Source organism: Benincasa hispida, chromosome 7 (genome assembly GCF_027475165.1).
Source record: "Benincasa hispida cultivar pf3 chromosome 7, pf3_genome.v1.1, whole genome shotgun sequence".
Lineage (NCBI taxonomy): Eukaryota > Viridiplantae > Streptophyta > Magnoliopsida > Cucurbitales > Cucurbitaceae > Benincasa > Benincasa hispida.
The window spans coordinates 46,900,896-46,922,518 of NC_143484.1; the positions used below are offsets into that span (position 1 = coordinate 46,900,896).

General features: G+C 36.3%; 1 protein-coding gene and 1 pseudogene across 3 annotated transcripts; one reads left to right on the top strand and one right to left on the bottom strand.

The window, feature by feature from the left end:
* Nucleotides 1-223: 223 nt before the first annotated feature.
* BUG22 (cilia/flagella-associated protein) lies at nt 224-19,054 on the bottom strand. Of its 3 annotated transcripts, none has more exons than XM_090315958.1 (6): nt 18,948-19,054; nt 18,559-18,799; nt 18,411-18,442; nt 1,444-1,685; nt 685-921; nt 224-589 (listed from the first exon to the last, which is right to left on the bottom strand). In XM_090315958.1, exons 2-6 carry the CDS (start codon nt 18,609-18,611, stop codon nt 581-583), a joined length of 573 nt encoding a protein of 190 aa, XP_090172084.1. In that variant the 5' UTR covers nt 18,612-18,799; nt 18,948-19,054; the 3' UTR covers nt 224-580. The 3 variants fall into 3 exon arrangements, with proteins under 3 accessions (XP_090172084.1, XP_038892068.1, XP_038892069.1); XM_039036140.2 differs by having other exon boundaries at nt 18,559-18,642; nt 18,849-19,049; XM_039036141.2 differs by having other exon boundaries at nt 18,559-18,642; nt 18,948-19,026.
* On the top strand, nt 15,625-17,482 carry LOC150035204 (uncharacterized; annotated as a pseudogene).
* Nucleotides 19,055-21,623: the final 2,569 nt, after the last annotated feature.

Consider the following 21,623-nt stretch of genomic DNA (forward strand, 5'->3'; position numbering starts at 1 on the left):
TAGAAAAGTTTCAACGGCGTCTCGGAATGCCTTTAATCATTTAAGATAAATTTCATGTTTAAATTTCATGCAATTAAAATTGATTTCAAAATTATTAAATAGGTGTAATAAATATGATTCTATGCCACCTCTCAACAATTGATGCTCCTACTCGAGTTCGTCTGCCAAACATTTTAGGTCGGTATAAGTTTGATTAGACAACCTGGTATGGAACACGTAGATCAAAACCCAACCTAGATTCGTTCATAATTAATTATAATCAGTTGTACAGTGGTATGAACCATCAAGCCACAAACACCACCTAATAGCATGCAATAGTATGATGATTTGCACAGCTGAGAAAAATTCTAAGAACAAGCCTACGAAGATAATTACTAATTAGATCACGGCAACACAGAACAAAACCTCCACAAGCTCACTGAGTTCTATGCGGATTTATTTAGATAGAACACAAAACTTCATGGTGATTTGTTCGTTCGGATTGGAGGATAGAATCTTCTAGTAAGAGGGAGTAGTGTTACAACTTCAGGCTCCCCAAGAAGTAAAAAGCAATGACGTTTGCTACACGGCAAAAACCTTGTCAAGCTCTCTGCAAGAAAATAATCTCAGGAGGGGGAGATTAGATAATACATATTACCTTAAATGGACAAACAGAATGCTGGTTGACATGGACTAAAACTTCACCTGTGTAGGCAGGTACAACTTAAACTCTGGTGGAAGCTCGTCCTCCGAGTACAAGCGGTCAGCAAAATAAATCCTCCTCAACCGGCAGTTTGCATGTACCTGAACTCGCAAAGTCTCAACATAGTTCGTCCCATATGCCCTCCTAGTAAAGTCAGCCAGATTTAGCTGGATATGGTTCCAACCTTCATCCATCCTTAGAGGCATGGTGCAGATATATGGCTTAACTCTAGTGATAGCCTAGATAATGGAAGAGATATTGTCATCATCTAATATCATACTCATAGAATTATCATGTTAATCGCATTAGCAACAGCATTGACTGAGACCAAGGATACGAACTCCTACAATGATGTAAAGCAAATTGTTATAGACATTTATGTTTTTGTTACTTTATTTTTCTAAAACTGCGAATGTTCAAACCAACTTGTGTGTACCTCAATTATTCTCATATGACATCCGCTTGCTTCAAAACTAAAAAAAACTATAGGATATTTAAGTAGGTAGTCACCATGACTTAAACTTATTTCTTCTAAACCTTTGGTTATTTTCATGACCCTTATAACCATATTGATCACTAAGTTAAGGCACAGTTTACGTCACTGTAACAATATCGCCCATAAATAGATACAATAGTAAACTAAGTCCTTCAATAACCGAATAGTTGTTATCTTTCAAGGGGTAGTATTCATGCATGAGTGTTTGTGCAGGAGAGAGAGAGAGCTTCAGTAACAGCAGATAAATAAAGGTAAACTTACACACTTGAAAGTTCGAAGCTCGGAAGCGTCTTCTGACATTCTTATCATCCAGAACTTGAATCTCAAAAGTAAAATATTTCTTGAGATTCTTCACGATTATGACCAAGAATGGCAATTTTATACCCAATGTAGAAGCTGGGTCCGCGGGGCATGTTATATAAGTAGACTGAACTTTCGATCCAACAATTTCAAGAACGTTTGATTGGATGTCTTCATCCTGAGGGCGTTTGATGTGGCCATTAGAAACTGCAAAAAAGAGGGGTAAGTAAGATCATAACTATAACCATTCTTTTATAAGTAGGTAACAGATCATAACCATAACCATTCTTTTATAAGTAGGTAACACTCTATGGTTCCTTCAGCTCCAGAAACTCAAGAGAAATTAGAAAATTTTCAACATTGTTGCTCTTACTCCATTAGTAAAATCTTATTAAAACTTTACAGTCCCACTCCCACAACATCCAGCTACAAAACACTAAACCACGAGAACATGAGTGGCACATGATGCCAAAATTTCTAAATTACGGAATACAAGACTTAAATAGACTACACGCACATGACACGTGTCAGACCAGTAGGACACGCTATGGGGACATGCAGGATTTTTTAATTTTTTAATTATTTTAATATTAATAAAATAAACTTTTAAAAACTAAAACCCTAAAATTTCAGTTCCAGCCCTCAAAAGCCCTCAAAAGTTCCTCCCCTCATCATCAACCATCCATTGCTCCTCTCCTCGGACGACCGCTCATCTCCTTGAACAACTGCTGGACCACCGCTCCTTGCCCGGATGACCGCTGCTAGCAATATTTGGAGGTTGGAGGTTTTTTTTCTTTTTTTTTTTCATTGCACATTTTGGTTCCCTCTTTTGAGTTTTGTTCTTTAGTTTCTTAAATTAGGGGATTTTTTCTCTTTAAAAGGATTGAAAAAACAGTAGGTTATATTTTTTTAACCCATCCATTCATCTTTCTATACTAGATGGCATCATCCTCTTTATCTAAATCTAGCAATAGTAGTCAATCATCCACGATTCCTCCGATAGTAACTACATTCACATCCTCTAGTGTTGAAGATGATTCAAAACCGCTTTGGCAATATGTGACCAAGAATCAAAGATCCAATGAGGGAGTTGGAAACATTTCTTGGCAATGAAACTTTAGTCATTGCTCAAAAAAGAGTTATTATACAAGGGTTAGAGCTCATTTATTAAGCTTAGGTGGTTAAGGAATTGGAGTGTGTAGTAAAGTTACCCCAAGATAAGGTGGACAAAAATGAGGCGAAAGATCGTATGGCTAGAAAGACTCTTGGAGACATTCTGCCACCACCTCCATTTGTAGCTTCTGGTGGAATTAATGTGAGCAAAAATCCCTCTCCCACCTTTGAGCAAAAGAAAAGGAAAAGTGCTCCAAGTGCAGTAGAAAGATCAATATGGCTTCAAGAGACCAATTACATTCACTTATTGCATGGATATTCTATTTTTCAGGATTGCCTTTTCATTTAGCAAGAAATCCACACTAATATAAACTCATACGCTTATGCTGCAAATAATTTTTTTTTGAAAAGGAAACAAACTTTTTATTAATTCATAAAAAGAAAGTACAAGAGATGTGTACTTGAATAGGATCGATACAAGATACGGGATCAGGAGACGCACCCGGGCATCTCAACTTGGTTGACACCCCCTTAGCCTCCTCATCATATCCATAGAACTTAAACAAAGACGGAAAATATAAAGCTTACAGAACAATGAGAAAACAGAGAAGATGCCCTCTTTTTGATGGCCAAAATACAAACTAAGCGGGAAACAAGAGAATCATAAAATAAATCTAGCTACTTGAGTCTTCAAAATTGGGTAGTGCTGATCCTTCTCCTTAAACCATGTTCAAACTGGGAAGATGAATGCTGGCCAATTCAAACATTGTCTTGAAGTGAGTAGGCTTCAAAGTGCTTTGAAAGAGAACACCATTGAGAAGCATTAAGTTTGGCGGCCTCATAGTGGAAGAACCAAGTGTGTTCTTTATCTTGAAAGATTCTTTGATTTCTTTCGAACCAAATTTCAACTAATATTGCTTTTACTGCATTACACCAAATCAGATTTGGGGCTTTTTTGAGGATAGGACCAGTGAGTAACTGCTGAACATTCTGTTTACAAGTAAAGTCGAACACCCAACTGACGTTGAATGATTTAAAAAGGACTAACCAACAATTTCTTGCGAAGGAACAGTCAAAGAACAAGTGTTGTAAGTCTTCCCCAGCTGATTTACATAAAACACATTGATTCGGAGAAATAAAATGGGAGGGCAGCTTGTGTTGCAGAACTGATGCACTGTTTAAGGATCCAAACAGCAAGATCCAAATTGTAATGTTCACTCTTTGAGGGCTATTGGTCTTCCACAAAGCTTTTAAAAGGTGGGTGTCAATAGGTGAGGCCAAGGCAAGAAGGTTAGACAATGATTTTACCGTGAATGAACCACTTGTTTCTAAAGACCAAGATCGAGAGTCAGGTCTGGAAGAAGGCTTTATGCTGGAAATCAAGGAAAGCAATGTCTGAAATTCATGTATTTCTTCTTTCAAAAGTCTTCTGAACAGTAGAGACCAAGAGAGTGATTGTGAATCCCAATGGTCCATAGAACCATTTTGGTTGGAAGCAACTCTAAATAAAGAGGGAAAACTGAGTTTAAGGGGTGAATTACCAGCCCAAGAGTCGTGCCAAGGCTTCTACTTTCAACCAGCTTTTTGATATGTTAATCCAAGGACTTCGGAGGCTACAAAAGGACTTTCCCAGAGTGTGCCAATCACCAAAACTTCTGCCATGAATACTCCTTATTACTTGTGCCCATAGAGAAGAATTTTCATGGAAAAAACACCATCCCCATTTGGCAAGAAGAGCCAAATTTCTGTTTTTTAAACCTCCTAGTGCCAGCCCCCCATCTTCAACTTTTTTTTATACAATCTCCCATTTTACCAAATGATTTAGTTTTCCTCCTTTATGTCCTTCCCAAAAGAAATTTCTCATGATTCTTTCCATTGAAGAAATAACCTTTTCTGGCATTAAGAAAGAAGACATATAATAAGTCGGTAGATTTGAAAGCACTGAGTTGCATAGAGTTGCTCTACCACCTCTTGAGAGGTTGTACCTTCTCCATTTATCGAGTTTACCCTAAAACTTGTCTAACACCGGCTGCCAAAAGTTTAATTTCTTTGGATAACCGCCCAAAGGAAGGCCTAAGTATAAAAAAGGCAGCTGTACAAATTTACAACCTAACCTTGATGCCACAGCTTCTTGCTTGGATTCTTCAATATTAATTCCACATATGGCTGACTTTTCCCGATTTATTTTCTGACCAGAACACCATTCATATAATGTAAGAATTTTCCGGAGAATCTCTAGCATTCCATTGTCGTTTCTACAAAATAAGAGAGTGTCATCTGCAAATTGGAGAATTGAGATATGGATATTATCTTTTCCTACCACAAAACCTTCATACAAATCTTTTTCATGAATTCTTTTGATCAAGGCTGAAAGTACTTCACTAATTAAAAGGAAAAGAAAAGGAGGAAGGGAGTCTCCTTGTCTAATTCCTCTTGATGCCAATATTCTTCCTCTAGGCCTTCCATCGATGAATATGGAGAATTTAGGATTAGACATACAGCCCATAATCCAAGATATCTATTTTGAGTGGAAGCCTTTTTCATGGAGTACTTTTTCAAGAAACTCCCAATCAACTCTATCAAAAGCTTTTTCCAAATCAAGCTTTAGTATCCAACCTTGCTTCTTTTTAGCTCTATACTCCTCAACGGCCTCGTTGGCTATAAGAGAATTGGGTCCAGGATTTGTCTTCCTTCGATAAAGGCACTTTGAGTGGAATTTATTAAACATGGCATGATCACCTTGAGCCTTTCCGCAAGCATCTTAGCTATTATTTTATAAATAATAGTAGAAAGGCTTATAGGTCAAAAGTCTCTTATCCTTACTGCTTCCTCCTTTTGAATTAAGCAAATGAAATTCTCCTTAATACAAGAGTTGAGTTTACCGTTGAGATAAAATTTCTCGAAGACATCTCTAAAACCATCCTTCAACAAATTCCAGAAATGCAGAACAAACTCTACTGTGAAGCCATCTGGTCCAGGAACCTTGTTTTTACCTAAGGCTTGAATAGCACTTTTAATTTCTGCTATGTTGAATCTTGTAATCAAATGAGTGGTATCTTCAGTTGAGACTTTTGACCAAGCCAAATTTAAAGGAACTGAACGAGTACCTGAGTCCTTTGTGTATAAATTGGAGAAGAAATCCAATATAATAGTTTCAATCTCTCTGAAAGATTTGGTTGGAAATCCTTGGTCGTTGAATAGTTCAGTAATAAGATTCTTCCTTTTTTTAGCTGCAAGGAAACGATGAAAAAAGGAATTATTCTCATCACCTAAAAGAAGTCAATTCAGTTTGCTTTTTTGGATTAGGTCTCTTTCTTCTATTTGGTAAAGAGATATTAGGTCAACCTTTAAGGATAATCTCATATCTTCTTCTACTGAAAAGTTCTCAAAGCTGTCGGCTTGGAGGTCTCTTTCACTGATTTCTTTCAGCAAGGTTTCTTCTCTGGTTTTCTGTGATTTTTCATGCTCTGTAAGCCACTTTTTAACACTCTGTTTTACTCTTCTTAGTCTAGAATATAAAGTAAACCTAGCCCAATCTTGCTGCCCTTTTATCAACAAAGAATTTTCAATTATCCGACAGCATTCCTTATTTTTTAGCCAACTATTGCAGAATCTAAAAGGGGAAGGACCCCACTCAAATGCACCAGCTTCAAAAAGAAGGGAAAAATGATCGGAAGTGGTTCAAGCTTGTCTTGATACTCTTGAATTTTCAAAGAATTCATCCCAATTTTGAGAAACAAAAAATCTGTCGATGAGGGATCTTGATGGCATTACTCCTTCTCTTGACCAACAGAATTTTCCGTTAGACATACGGATTTCAATTAAACTTGATTCTCGAATAAACTTATTGAATTTTGTTATTTCTCTTGTAGATCTTCCTATTGGAAGTCTTTCCTGTCTTCTTCGGATGCAATTAAAGTCCCCTCCAACGCACCATGGCTTATCACAAGATTCTAATATGGAAGATAATTCAGCCCAAAGTCTGTCCCTTTCTCTGTAGCAATTCGGGCCATACACGTTTGTTATCCAGCAGCTTTTTCTACAAATTATTTGACATTTTAAAGTCAAAGAGTATGATGCTTTTGAAATTTCTGAAACTGAAATTTTAGCTTCATCCCACATAGATAGAATACTTCCTGCCCTTCCCGAAGCTTCCACAAAAGCCCAGCCTACTTCTTTAGAGCTCCATAAGCTTTTAATAAAAGGTAGATCAAAGCTGTCTTTCTTTGTTTCTTGGAGAAGAACTATATCAGGGTTTATTTTTTTCAAAGGTCTTTTGATTGCCAATCTTTTATTCCTGTCTCCAAGTCCTCTGATGTTCCATGAGATAATCTTCATATTGCTATTGAGGTTTAAAGAGCTCTAGATATTGATTGCCCAAAAGTAAGTTCACATTTTTCAATTAGAGAATTGAGCTCTTGAGGTATGCAGTCTTTGTTAATTACTGTTGAAAACGATGGAATTTTCTTTTCAATCCCCTGAATTTCCTCTGTTTGGAAGAGAATTTTTAAAGTATCCCCACCACCAAAGAGATCTTCTGCTGAGAATTGTTCAACTTCCTGGATATCTTCTTCAATTTGTTCACTGCTTACACTTGTTATTGATGTATTTTCAAAATCATGGGAGAGTCCATGAAGTGGAGAGTCTTGTAAAAGAGAGGAACTTGGGTCTGAAGCAATGGAAGATAGCTGATTTAAAGGAAGCTAATGAAAGAACTACTTTCTGACCTTTTTGATTTGAAGTCTGGGAATTGTAGTCTTATGCAACAGTCTTCAATTAAATCCGAATTAGAAATGGAGGACCATGACTTGATAGCTGACTTATTTCTTCGCACAAAATGATTGGGGTAAGGTTTGAAAAGATGTGACCCCTTTTCTGAGGTTGTTGGAGCCTCAAAGTCAATATCTTCTTTATGGTGTTGAAGGGGTGTAACTTGTGTCGGGCTGACTGAAGAGGGATTGACTGCAGAGATGGCTTCAAAATCGAATTTCTTTGCTGAAATTTCCCCTGTTGTAACTGCTTTTTTGAGGTTTAAATTGTCAAATGAAGGAGAGAGAGTGTAACGGCTCCTATTAAATGAGGGAGAGCCGTTTCTTTTTTTTTTACTTTTCTGCTGAACAAGGAGGGGATTCAATGTGTATTAATTCCATAGGTTCCTTCTCTTTCCTCAATAAATGTGGCTGTTCAGATTCTTTATCTACCATTTCTCCAACCGACTGTTTTAATGATTTTTTTTGCTGTAAAAAGGGAGTGAACTCTTCTACTTCCTCTGACAAATTCGAGATCTTCTGAAAAGGGAGAGGAAAAGACTTCTCACTCTTAAGCCGAGGTGACTTTTGGCCTTCTTCTTGATAATTTCCTTCGCGGGTTTTTGAAATATTTAAAACTTCTTTAGGATTTTGAAGTGTCTCTTCGAATTCTTCTGCTATTTTCTTGCAAAATGAGTGTGGCTGGTGCTTCAAAGTTTGTTGAACGGGGCTACTTAATAAGGCTGCATATGGATTTCTTGCAAAATTCGACTTAGAGTCTGAGGAAAGAAGAAAGGACCAATCTGATCCAAGCTCTGCAAATTCTGCCCCTTCGTCTTTCATGGCTTGCTGAACTCGATAAACATCAATTGGATTGGATAACTGGTTGAGAAGATCTCCTTTGTAATGTTTGACAAGCTCATCACATTGTATATCGCCAAAATTTAGAAAAATGTTTCCACGCTTTTCATCTTTTATTTCTATGGTTGCTGGTATGAAACCACAACTATTCCTTCTTACTTTAATTCTTGCTTCAGCACAATTGATGAAATTAAGAGTATCACTTGCTACACTTTCAAGTCCTCCGAAATATGCTCCTATAGCTTCAAATGTGGCTATGCACCAATAATCTAAAGGTAGGTTGTTTATTAAGATCCAACCCCAAAATCCTATCACTACTGTAGGTCTGCCACATGCTTTTCTTTATTCCATCTTTCAAATAAAAGATGATAAGGCCCTATTGACTGCCATTTTCCAGGTGCTTCAATCAGATCTTCTATTCACTTACCATATCGTTGAAGTCTTGTCATCCAGTTGTACCATCGCCATAAGGGATGTGTATGTTTTTTCTACCTCCTGTACATGGCCAGACCGCGCATTCCACGAACCATCCCCTGTTATCATGAAATTTGGAGAGACGGATGACATTCTGATCCACTCTTTCCTTTAGAAGGAATAATTCAAACGTTGGTCCATTCAGCAGCTGCTTTAGTCCTTCATTTAGCCATTGTAACAATGGAGAAGAGAATAGTATCTTTTGTCTTTTTTCCATATCTTCTATGTATACTCCATTGAGCACTTTCCACATACAGAAAAAGTGTTCTCCTATTTTGCAACTTTTTATTTCCATGAGGTCTGAATCGGGGGTAAGAAACTTTTTGGAGGGCACCGGAAAATAGATAGAGCAAGGGAAAGAAGAGGCAAAGTGACTGATCAGAGAGGCTTAGCATCGGTGAGGGAGGAGGAGGGTGGGGGGATTAGGATCGGTGAGGGAGAAGGCTAGGGAGGGAGGGGCGAGGGAGGAGGAGAGAGGGGAGAGCATTTTTTGCTTTGACTAGAATAAATAAGCTTATAATTATTTTTTTTATGCTGCAAATAATTTATTGTCTAGATATTTGTCTCTTGGATATAATTTGTTGAGAACAATTCTTCTTCAGAGACAAAAGGCAAATGTTGAAAGATTATTTTTTTTTGGCCACTTCATTAAGATAATGAAAGCTGATACAAGTGAAAGAAAGGAAATAAATGCTAAAGCAAAACACTAGAACATAACATAACAAGGAACAACAAGTGCACCAGGACATCTCAACTAGGTTGACACCTCCATAGCACTCTCATCATCTCCTAACTCTTAAAGCAACGAGACTTAAACTTTGAACTAAGCTGAAAGAAATCATGCCTGATATATAGGCTTACATCAGATGCGGAACAGATGCGGAACAGATGCGGAACTGAAAGAAAAACTTAAAGCCAAAAACTAAGCTATTACAAAATCATGAAAGCGGGAAAATGAAGGCATTCCAATTGAGATTGATGTCTTGAATGGAGAAATCTTTAAATTCTTTTGCAAGGGAGCACCAAGAAGAGGCGTTGAGATGAGCGATATCAAATTTGAGGGGGTTAAGAGATACTTTATCATGACACACTCTTTGATTCCTTTCAAACCATAATTCTGATAACAAAGCTTTTACTGCGTTGACCCAAAGTAATCTTGGCTTCTTCTTCAGTTTTGGACCAATCAGGAGTTGAAGCAAATTGTCCTTAAAATTAATGTCGAAAACACAGCTAACCTTGAAGTAGTTTAATAAACTAAACCAGCAATTTTCTGCAAAAATACATTGGAAAAACAGGTGTGAAAGAGATTCTGAACTTACCAAACATAGTGGGCAAACCTGTGGAGAGATGTAATGAGAGGGCAACTTTCTTTGAAGAATATCTGCACTATTAAGCAAGCCATTCAGCATTATCCAAATCAGAATATTGACCCTTCTCTCTTGGATTTCCATAAAGCGGATTCCAATGATGTTCCAATTGGAGAGGAGCAAGATAGGTGTAATACAAGTGATTTGAATGAAAAGAACCCACTTGGTTCTAAAATCCACCTTCTTTTATCAGGAAGCGCATTAAGTTTAGAGTGGGAGAGTTTTTCAATCAAGAGCTGGAAATATTCAGACTCATCTTCCTTTAGTAATCTGCAAAAATGGAAAGACCAAGAGTCTAATGCCTCATCCCAAAAATCATTTAATGAACCATCGGGTTTGGTTGAAATGTGGACAAGACTAGGGAAAGAGGCTTTTAACGGAACAGTGTCCAGCCAAGAATCAAGCCAAAAAGCTATCTTCTTACCATTTCCTACTTTAAAGGCGGCTAAAGATTCTACTTTTTGCCAAGTTTTTAAAATGTTGACCCAAGGAATATTTACCATTTATGTGCCAATCAAACTTGCTACTTCCATGTATGCTTGAAATTACTTTCCTCCAAGGGGAGTTCTCCTCATTGATAAACCTCCAACCCCATTTAGCTAGTAGACTTTGATTTTTGACTTTCAAACCACCAATACCGAGCCCCCATCTTTTTGAGACCGAGATACTAGGTCCCATTTTACTAACGGAATGCCCTTCCCAAAGAAAATTCCTCAAAAGTGTTTCTATAGTATTTACCACCTTTTCTGGCATCAAGAAAAGTGACATATAGTAAGTAGGAATATGTGAAAGAACCAACTTACAAAGGGTGAATTTTATCAATCACTGGTTGCCAGAAAGCCAATTGTTTGGGGTAACCGCCTAGAGGGAGGCCAAGATACATAAAAGGAAGTGTGACAGCCTTACAATTCAGCTTGACGGCTTCTGATTGTAACTTGTTATGATCTATATTGATACCACTTATAGCTGATTTTTCCCAATTAATCTTCAGCCCTGAACACCACTCAAAAAGTTCAATTGTCTTCTTTAGGTTTTTGAGCTTTTCTTTGTCATCTTGGCAGAAAATTAACGTGTCATCAGCAAATTGCAGCAAGGGGACATGAATTCTATCTTTGCCCACTATAAAGCCTTCAAACTTGCCTTTTTCATGAAGTCGGGACAGCAATGCACTAAGGATTTCACTAACCAATAGAAAAAGAAATGGAGAAAGAGGGTCTCCTTGTCTTATTCCTCCAGTAGCTTGGATTCTCCCACGTGGTCTACCATTTATGAAAATTGAGAATTTTGTATTTGATACACAGCCCATCATCCACATGATCCATCTTGAATCAAAGTTCTTTTCAACAAGGATCTCCTCAAGAAACTCCCAATCTACACGATCAAAAGCTTTTTCTAGGTCGAGCTTTAAAATCCATCCTTTTTCTTCTTGGAACGATAATCTTCAACTGCTTCATTGGCTATAAGGATTGGATCTAGGATTTGCCTTCCTTCGATTAAACCACTTTGTGAAGCATCTATTATGCTTGGCATGACTTTTTTCAACCTCTCCGCTGTACTTTAGCTAAAACTTTACAAGTCAAAGTAGTTAGACTTATTGGTCTGAAGTCTCTTACCCGGACAGCATCCTTTTTCTTTTGAATAAGGCTAAGGAAGTTTTCCTTTGTGCATGAATTCAACTTCCCATTGCCATAGAAATCTTCGAATTGGTCTAGGAATTTATCATTGAAAAAATCCCAGAATTTAAGTAGAAATTCAGCTGTAAAACCATCCGGACCAGGGGCCTTATTTTTACCCAACAATGTTAAAGCAGATCTGATTTCTGCAGTGGTGAATCTAGCTGTCAGCTTTGAGTTTTTTGAAATTGAGACTTTAGACCATTGAATGTTGAGAGGTTCTGTTCTTTGACCCGGAGACTTGGTATATAATATGGCATAGAAGTCTAAAATTAGGGCTTCAATATCGTTGAAAGAATTGGTTGCTACCCCTTGGTCGTTAATAAGTTCTGAGATTAGGTTCCTTCTTTTCCTTGCATCCAAGAATCTGTGGAAAAATTTAGTATTTTCATACCCTAAGCTTAGCCAATTGAGCTTACTCTTTTGCCTTAGGTTTATTTCTTCAATTCTATAAAGGGAAAATAACTCGGCTATCAAAGAAGATCTCAAACTCCTTTCTGTTTCCAGTAGACCATGAACTTCAATTTGCTGATCAAGTTTATCTATCTCTCCAAGTAACTTTTCCTCTTTTGATTTCCTTGCTGAATCATAATCTGAATGCCAAGATTTGAGAGCTGATTTCACTTTCCTTAGCTTGCTGGAGATAACAAAACCGGCCCAATCTTGCTGATCTTCCAAAATTATAGAGTCTTTAATGATTTTACAGCTTTCTAGCTATTACAAAATCTAAAAGGGGCTAGACCCCATTCAAATGCTCCTACTTCAAGGATAATTGGGAAGTGGTCTGAACATAACCTTGCCATTCTTAATACTCTAGTATTTGCAAAGAGATCAACCCAATTGTTGGAGGTCAAGAATCTGTCTAGTAGTGAGTAAGAAATTGTGGAGCCTTCTCTTGACCAAGTAAATTGTTCATTACTAAGGGGAATTTCCATAAGCTTTGCTGAATCAATGAAATTGTTGAACTTTTTCATACCTTTTGTTGGTCTCCCTGATGGAAACCTTTCTTGAACCCTTCTTGTAATGTTGAAATCTCCTCCTATACACCATGATTCACGATAATAACCTGAGAGTGAGTATAATTCTGGCCATATGTGCTTTCTTTCTTTGTAATCGGTGGGACCATAAACGTTCAAACCCAACAAATTTTCTTACAAATTGTTGTACATTTTACAGATAAGGAGTATCCTCCTTTGAGAACTTCTATGACTAAGACTTTGCTTTCATCCCACATAGTTAATAAACCCCCTGATCTGCCTTGGGCTTCCACTAACTCCCATCCTATGTCTTTGGAGCTCCAAAGCTCCTTTATGATTCTGATATCAAAAAATTCCTTCTTGGTTTCTTGAATTAGGACCAGATGTAGATTGGCTTTCTTGATATTTCGTTTTACTGCCAGTCTTTTTGAGGCATCACTCAGGCCTCTTATGTTCCATGACAAAATTTTCATGATGGAATCTTGGAATTAACCCAAGATCAAGTCACAATCCTCCACAATTGAGGTCAAGTTGCTAGGATGTATTCTTTGTCGATGACCTTAATGGAAGGAGGGAAGTTGCTGGCCAATTTGTGATCCTCTTCTGATTGAAAAAGGCAAGGCAGATCGTGTTGATGATCCTGACCGAGATAAACCTCTTCTTGGAAGGGATCAAGTGCTAAAATATCTTCCTCATCATTGCTTATACTCAGCAAGGAATCCTCATCAGAAGCATAATTTTTGATAGATGCTTGAAAGGGTTCAGATACACCTCGAGAAAAAGACACATTTGAGTCTCCAACTTTAAAATCATGAAAAGAGAATGGGAATGATTCGAGGGGAATAGCCACTGACTTATTAATTGGACTAGAGGGTATTTGCAACTTAGTACAACAATTCTCCAAAAGATCTATGTTTAACATGAAAGTCCAATCATTTCGAAAAGAAGTTTTCTTCCTTGCGAAATGTTTTCTAAAAGGTTTCAAAAGAACAGCCTATCTTTCCTTTTGCTTGCTTATGTTGCTTGGGAGATGACCAGAAGGTGTAGAAGAAGAGATTTTGGCACTGAGATCTTCTTTTGGTAATAATAGAACTTTATCTTGGAGGAAAGGAGCCGAAAAGGATTCTTGGACTTCCTTGTTTGTTGGTATTGAAAAAAACCACAGAAGGGTCCAAGGTTTCAGGACACGAGGGGGCTGCAACATTCAATAGAACTTTCTGACTGTTTGTTGGAAATAAAACGTCATTATTTAATTTTTCCGACTGTTGGAATTCTTCTGAAAAGGTGCTAATATTCTAGCTATTATTGGAATTAAATTGAGTAATGGTTGGTGGAATAATCGAGAGCACGCCTGTTGAACTTCCCCTGGAGAGTTTTAATGCATTTTTTGATTCTCCATTAATTGATCTTCCTTCTCTCTTCTTAATGACAGCTCTTCCTTCTCTCTTTTTGTTCACATTAAACAGGGTAGAAGAGTCAGAACTATTGGACTCAACTTGAATCTCAACAGCCCTCTCTTCCGGCGGTATTACCACATTTTCTTCCATCTGAAAAGACTCTTGAACAAATTTTTTGGCTGAGAAGACTCCTGAACTTCCTTAACCGAAAGGCGGTTAATATTTTCCTCTGCTAGCGTCATCAAAGCTTTTGAAAATAGGGGATTTCTAGAAAAATTAGAATTGCTAACTGCTGATTTTAAGATGGACCAATCTTCGGACTTATTTGTATTCAAAAGACCTTCATCAAACAAAACTTGATTCATACGAGCTATATCTACCGGATTTGAAAGGTCTTCATTAAAAAACTTCTTAACCTTGTCTGAAGGATCCAAAAATTCAATATCACCAAAGTGTAAGAAAAATACTTCCCCTGTTTTCATCTGAAATTTCGATGGTTGCTGGCAAAAATCCACATAAGTTCTTCTTTACTTGAATTCTAGCTTCAGTCACATTGAGAAAATTTAGTGTTTCTAAAGCAATTGCTTCTAATCCTCCAAAATATGAGTCGATAGCTTCAAAAATTTGCTTGCACCAGAATTCTAATGGCAGATTTTTAATGGATATCCAACCCCCATAACCTTTAATTGAACTTGGACAACTATGTAAGGTAGTATTTCACCTTTCAAATTTCAAATGAAGTTGTCCTATCCTCTGCCACTCTCCATGATTTGCTACTAATTCTTCCAAATTCCCTTTCTCCAACTTTATCAAAGTTGATTTTGCTGAGAGAGGATTGATCAAAACTTTTAAATTGGCCCAAAGCTTTACTTCCTTTGAGACTTCATATCAATTGTTGAATTCAAATAACCGAGTTATTACCCATAATTTGCTTAAATCTTCCTTGAGGACATCATTGTTTTTTTTAATCCAAAACTCTGGTGACCTCTGTTTTTTTTAAGCCTAGGAAGGGGGGGAATTCTGTTTTCCTGTAGAAGCTGGAATTCTGTTTTCCTTTCTTCTCCTTACTACATCTGCATAAGAGACTTGGACCTCCGAACGACTTTTTGGCATGATAATCTCTCTTTTTAGTTTCAATGCTCCTTCTAACATATTATTAAAAGAAAGCCAACCGGAGTTAGAAGTACCTGATGGAATATGGATGTAAAAACATCCTCCAGACGCTGGCCAAAGTACACATCTTAAACCACTTTGAATAGACTCGAATTTGAGAGCTTTACTACACCAAAAGCATCATGACCACTATTGACGATAAAACTGGAGGTTGGGAGCTTCAAAAGTCCAGAAATGTTTTCCCAGAACCAGAGGAGCTGAGGTTCTGCCAAGAAGAGGCGTTTCTTAGCTTTCACATCTTCTATGATGAAGGTTTCTTCTTGAAAATGAGCACAAAAATGGATGTCGTTGATCCTACAGCTTATAACTTCCAGTGCTAAACTGTTCTTGGGAGGTGTGGCTGAAGGAAGGCTTTTATTTGCCATGGGATTCGGGTGTGGAAAGGGAGGGAAAATGGTAAGGAGATTAATCAAAGGCTGATCAGAGGGGAGGGAAGAACGGCGTTAGGCAGGATGGGGTGGGAGGGAAGAGGATAAAGGAGGGAGGGGAGAGGGGAGAGGAGAGAGAATTATTGAAAGATTATTACAACCCACTAAAGATACATGGAGTCGGAAAGACGTAAGTATTGTGAGTGATGGTTGACATGACTCACAGAGAAGACCATTGATAAATTTTATGGCAATCATAGACAGTAAACCAATGTGTTTAAAAGCAGTGGATTGCTTAGGCGAGGTGAAAGATAAATAGTTTATTGCAAACTTCCTGAAGGAGGTGATTAATGAAGTTGATCCTCAAAATGTGATTCAAGTGATTACTGATAATACTCCTAATTGCAAGGGTGTGGGGCAACTTATTGAATCACAGTTTCCGACAATTATATGGACACCATGTGCAGTACAGTACATACGCTTAATCTTGCCTCGAAGAATATATGTGTAGCAAAAAATGTTGAAAACAATTTGCTTCATGAGGAATGTGGTTGGATTTATGATATTGCTAGTGATGTGATGACGGTGAAAAATCGATTATGAATCATTCAATGAGGTTTGTTATTTTTAATGAGTTCGTATTTTTTAGATTATTTTCCGTGGCAGAAACACGATTTGCATCAATCATTATCATGCTTAAAAGAGTCAATCTAATTAAAGGTGGGTTGCAAGCTGTGGTTATTAGTGATAAATGAACATACTATCGAGAGGATGACGTGGCAAAAGCAAGATATGTGAAAGGATTGGTCTTGGATGATGTTTGGTGGGATAAAATCGATTACATTATTTCCTTCACTAAACCTATATACCACATGATTCGGATTTGTGATACGGATGCACCTACCCTTCATTTGGTTTATGACATGTGGGATAGTATGATTGAAAAGGTGAAGACTGCAATATATAGGCATGAAGGAAAACGTGGAGATGAAGACTCTTCCTTTTATAAGGTTGTCCATAATATTCTCATTGATCGTTGGAACAAGAATAATACTCCAATCCATTGTTTGACTCAATTTTTGAACCCAAGGTACTTCATTTTTATTTTCTTTTTTTTTGAAAAGGAAACCCAAGGTACTTTATAATAATTACAGTTTTCTATTATAATCTTATTCTATTTTTCTTTATAATTTTTAAAAGTTCAACATTTGTTAACTTGTATTTAGGTACTATTGTGAGAATGGCTCCAGCAAGATCCTAATCGAGTACCTCAACATAAGGACATTGAAGTAACTCATGAGAGAATGAAATGCCTTGAGAGATATTTTCCTAATACAGAAGATTGGGCCAAAGTGAACTTGAAGTTTGCTAAATTTTCAACAATGGGAAAAGATTTTAATGATATTGATTCTATAACAGCTAGGTACAATGAGGATGCATATGATTGGTGGGCTATCCCTGGTGTCTATGCACCAATGCTTTACTCAATTGCCTTTAAGCTACTAGGCCAACCTTCCTCATCTTCATGTTGTGACAGCAATTGGAGCATGTATTCATTTATTAATTCATTTAGGCGAAACAAGCCGATGCCACAACTTGCAGATGATCTAGTTAATATCCATAGTAATTTGCGTCTTTTGTCAAGAAAAAATTCTGAATATTCACATGAAGAGAAGAAATTATGGGATATTGTTGGAGATTCTTTTGATTCTTTTGAAAATGTCGGGATGTTTGAAGTGGCTAATTTATCATTAGATGGACCAAATTTAGAGGCAGTAGTTTTCGCTGATGATGGTAGTGGAAATGGAGCTAAAAACTGTGAAGTTGAAGATGAAAATGTTGTGGAAGTTTGAGAAAGAATGGTGTTTTAAGCTTCTAGGTTTTGTTTTGCACAATAGATGTGATCTCTATTTAGGATTTTGTATGTGTATTGTAATTTGTAACTTTTTAATTAACTTAGACAACTAATGTACTCTTTATTTATGTTTTAAAGAAGCATTGTTATGTTCAACATATATGATTAATTTATCTAGAAGTATTATCACATATATTATCTTTAAAAAGAATATAACATGTTCCTAACGTGTCGTGTCCTACATTTTCAGAAAGTGACGTGTCACCGTGTCGTGCACTACATTTCCAAAAAGTGGCGTGTCACCGTGTCGTATCGTGTCACGTGCCAATATCCGTACTTCTTAGGTTGAAATAGTAGCAAATGTCCATATCAACTCTATTACAACACTTATATTTCTGAAACATAATCTTGTTCAATTCTATGAAATGACATGTGACAATTGGGAAATTTTTGCTATAATGAATATGGGAAAAATAATTTATTATTATTATTTAAAAATAATAATAATAAAATAAAAGATTCTCATTGATGCAAGCGGTGCACACTTAACTTGTTCAAGCAAACCTCAAAAAGAAAGTTAAGCCTATTCTCATTTAGCATTCCAAATTTGATAAGATAATATTTCAGTAACTCCATCTGAATTGACATAAATAATCTTTCTAAGACAACAAAGTCAGAGGTGGGTATTTGAATCTCCCACCTCGAGAGCAGAAATAAGTGAGTAGATATATTAAACGTGCTCATGTTGGCAGTATTATGATCAACTGGGGATGGGATGGAGAAGTCATTTTTATCCCCACTCCGTGAAATATCCCTACTTCAAACCATTCAATAACACAGTAACCGTGTTCTCAAACACCAAACAGACGAGAATCTTTAATCAAATGCAAAACAAAAATCCCACTCCGAAGATGAAAAAAACTCACCTTCTTTATCCCATATCTGGAGAGGTTTGCTCCTACAAAAAAGAATAAAAAAAATATAAAACAACAGAACAAATCATCAGTCTTAGGAATTGGAGAAACAACACATTTGACAGACCGTAAGCACTGGCTTCTAAGCATCTAAACATACCCAAGGCTGTACAGTATAGAGAGAAATCCGGACTGAAACGTATTTTTGAACATTTTCAGACAGTCAGCAGCTATACTCCGCAGCCTGCAATGCAATCAGAAGCGATTTATCTGATATATATAAAAATAAAAAGCTCTCTTGCCTGTAATAATTCCTTTTTCTTTCCTTTTCGCCAGAAACTAGAAACTTCCAATGATATGAACGAGAGATAGAGAAAGATCATAAAATTCCCAGCAAAACCCTAGATGATAAACCAAGTATTTATGGTATTCAAGTGCCAAAGAACATACATGAAAACATTAACGCCTTAGATTATATGGAATGGAAAAACAGAGCCGATATTGGCATGATCTGTCGATGGATTGAAGATACAGGAAAAAGATGCAGACCTCTGGTTCTCAGGAAATTCAGTCGCGATGATAAGAAATACGGGAATTTGGTACCGATGCTTCCTTTCACGGCGCAAATGAAACAATACGGAATATAAATTTGGGGTAAAATGGGAGGAATTTTGTAACTTTTATAAATAATAATTAGTGAAACGTAGTAGTTTTGAGATTTTTTTTTTTTTAAATAATGTTTTTTTAATATATAATGACAAATATAGGGTTGGAGGAAAAATATTCTCAAAAATAGGTTTTTTAAATCGTGTATTAGGTACACGATTACACCTTAATCATATACCGGGTACACGAGTCCTTGTCCATCTGACATGTGCGGGTTGACTGAGGTAATCGTGTACCTAGTACATGATTACCTTAAGTCGTATATCCTCTCCATTAAATCACTGTCCGCCCCTTCTTCTTCCTCACCAAGAGTTTTCTGCCTTCCGAACGAAACTTTTTCCATCCGAACGATTTTGCTTTTTTGTTGCGTTTCTCTGTTCAAAATTCCAAAATCTTCCTCATTTTCTTCTGTCTTGTGCATCCAAACACCTCCATTTACTCCATTCGTCCATATGACAATTGTGTTTCTCCATTTGCTTCAAACACCTCCGTCCGTACAAAATTGTTTGAAATCGTCCTCCATTTGTTCGTCCGTCCGAAATCGTCCGAACGCTTCTATGGTAAAATTCTTTCTCTAGTTGTTTTTCAATATATAATCGTCCGAACTTAGATCTTATACTTTTTTATTTGTTTTGGTTGATTTAAACTTAGAAATATATGTATGTTAAAATTAGAAATATATGTATTTGTTGGGTTGATCTTATATGTATATGTTTATAAATCTTAAATCTTAAATCTTAGATCTTATATTTTTTTTATTTGTTTGGGCTGGTTTAAACTTAAAAATATATGTATGTTAAACTTAGAAATATATGTATTTGTTGGGTTGATCTTATATGTATATGTTTATAAATCTTAAATCTTAGGTCTTATATTTTTTTTTATTTGTTTGAGTTGATTTAAACTTAGAAATATATGTATGTTAAACTTAAAAATATATGTATTTGTTAGGCTGATCTTATATGTATTTGTTGGGTTGATCTTATATGTATATGTTTATAAATCTTAAATCTTAGGTCTTATATTTTTTTATTTGTTTGGGTTAATTTAAACTTATAAATACATGTATGTTAAACTTAGAAATATATGTATTTGTTGGGTTGATCTTATATGTATATGTTTATAAATCTTAAATCTTATATTTTTTTTATTTGTTTGAGCATATAGTTTATGAATATTAGATTTGGGCTGATTTAAATGTATAATATAATTCAACCATTGTAGGTCATTAATCCAGATTGATGGAACTCATCTCTACGGAAAGTATAAGGGAAAATTATTGACAGACTTATCTATTGATGCAAACGGACATATGTTTCCCCTTGCTTTTGCTATCATTGAAGGTGAAAATTCGTCAGTTGATCATGGTTTTTGTGGGCATTGCGTGAATATGTTACCCAAATAGAGGGTATTTGCTTAATTTCTGATAGACATAAGGGCATTTTTACTACAATTAATAATGAAAAAATTGGTTGGAGTGAACCCAGAGCGTACCATCGATATTGTCTTCGCCATGTTGCTAGTAATTTCAATACGAAATACAAATCAAAGCAACTAAAAAATTTGGCGTTTAAGGCCGAAAATCAACACCAAAGGCATAAGTTCATTCGGTGCATGAAAGAATTGAAACAATTGCACCCTGAATGTCTTGAATTTTTTTCAGACATTGACTTGGAAAAATGGGCACAGTCACACAATAGTGGGTACCGCTATAGGTGGATGACAAGCAATGCAGTTGAATGCATGAATGGTGTTTTCAAAGGTGCTAGAATGTTACCAATTACTTCTTTGGTTAGGCTAACATTTTATCGCATAATACTGGATTTTGAACGTCGGAGACAAGAAATCAGTAAAGTACTCGATCGTGGGGACATGTATACAGAATATGCCCTAAAAAAACTTAAAAGGTGGGAAAAACGAGCATCTGCACATACGGTGACATCCATTGACAGGGAAAGTCAAACTTTCGAAGTACAAACTAACATAAGTATGATTTCTCCCTATAAAGGACAACACACCCAAGTTTTGAGCTTAAAAGAAGGAACATATTCTTGCAATAAGTGACAATCATTCAAGATTTCATGCTCTCATGTAATTGCAGTTTGTAATAACATGTGTATGACATACCTACCACTTATTGATGAATGCTGCAAATTGTCCAATTTCAAGCGTTGTTATGAAGGTCGCTTCCATCTAATTCAACACCTAGATTATTGGCCAGAATTATCATTTACAGAAGTTCGTCTAAATGTGGACTTACTAAGAGAACAAGGTCGGCCAAAAAGTACGCGCATTCATAATGAAATGGATTGGAGAGAAGCAAGCTAAAAAGTGTGATGTACAATTTGCAAGAGAGAAGGACATAACAGACGCACTTGTCCATAACGTATACTGGGTGCTTCATCGTCTTCGGGTCATTAGGTGATTTTTTTTTTTACTTGTATATTTTATGTACTTGTATTCTTTATGTACTTATATTTTTCATGTATTTGTATTCTTTATGTATTTATATTTATCATGTAATTATATATTTTATGTACTTATTTTTTTTTCATGTAA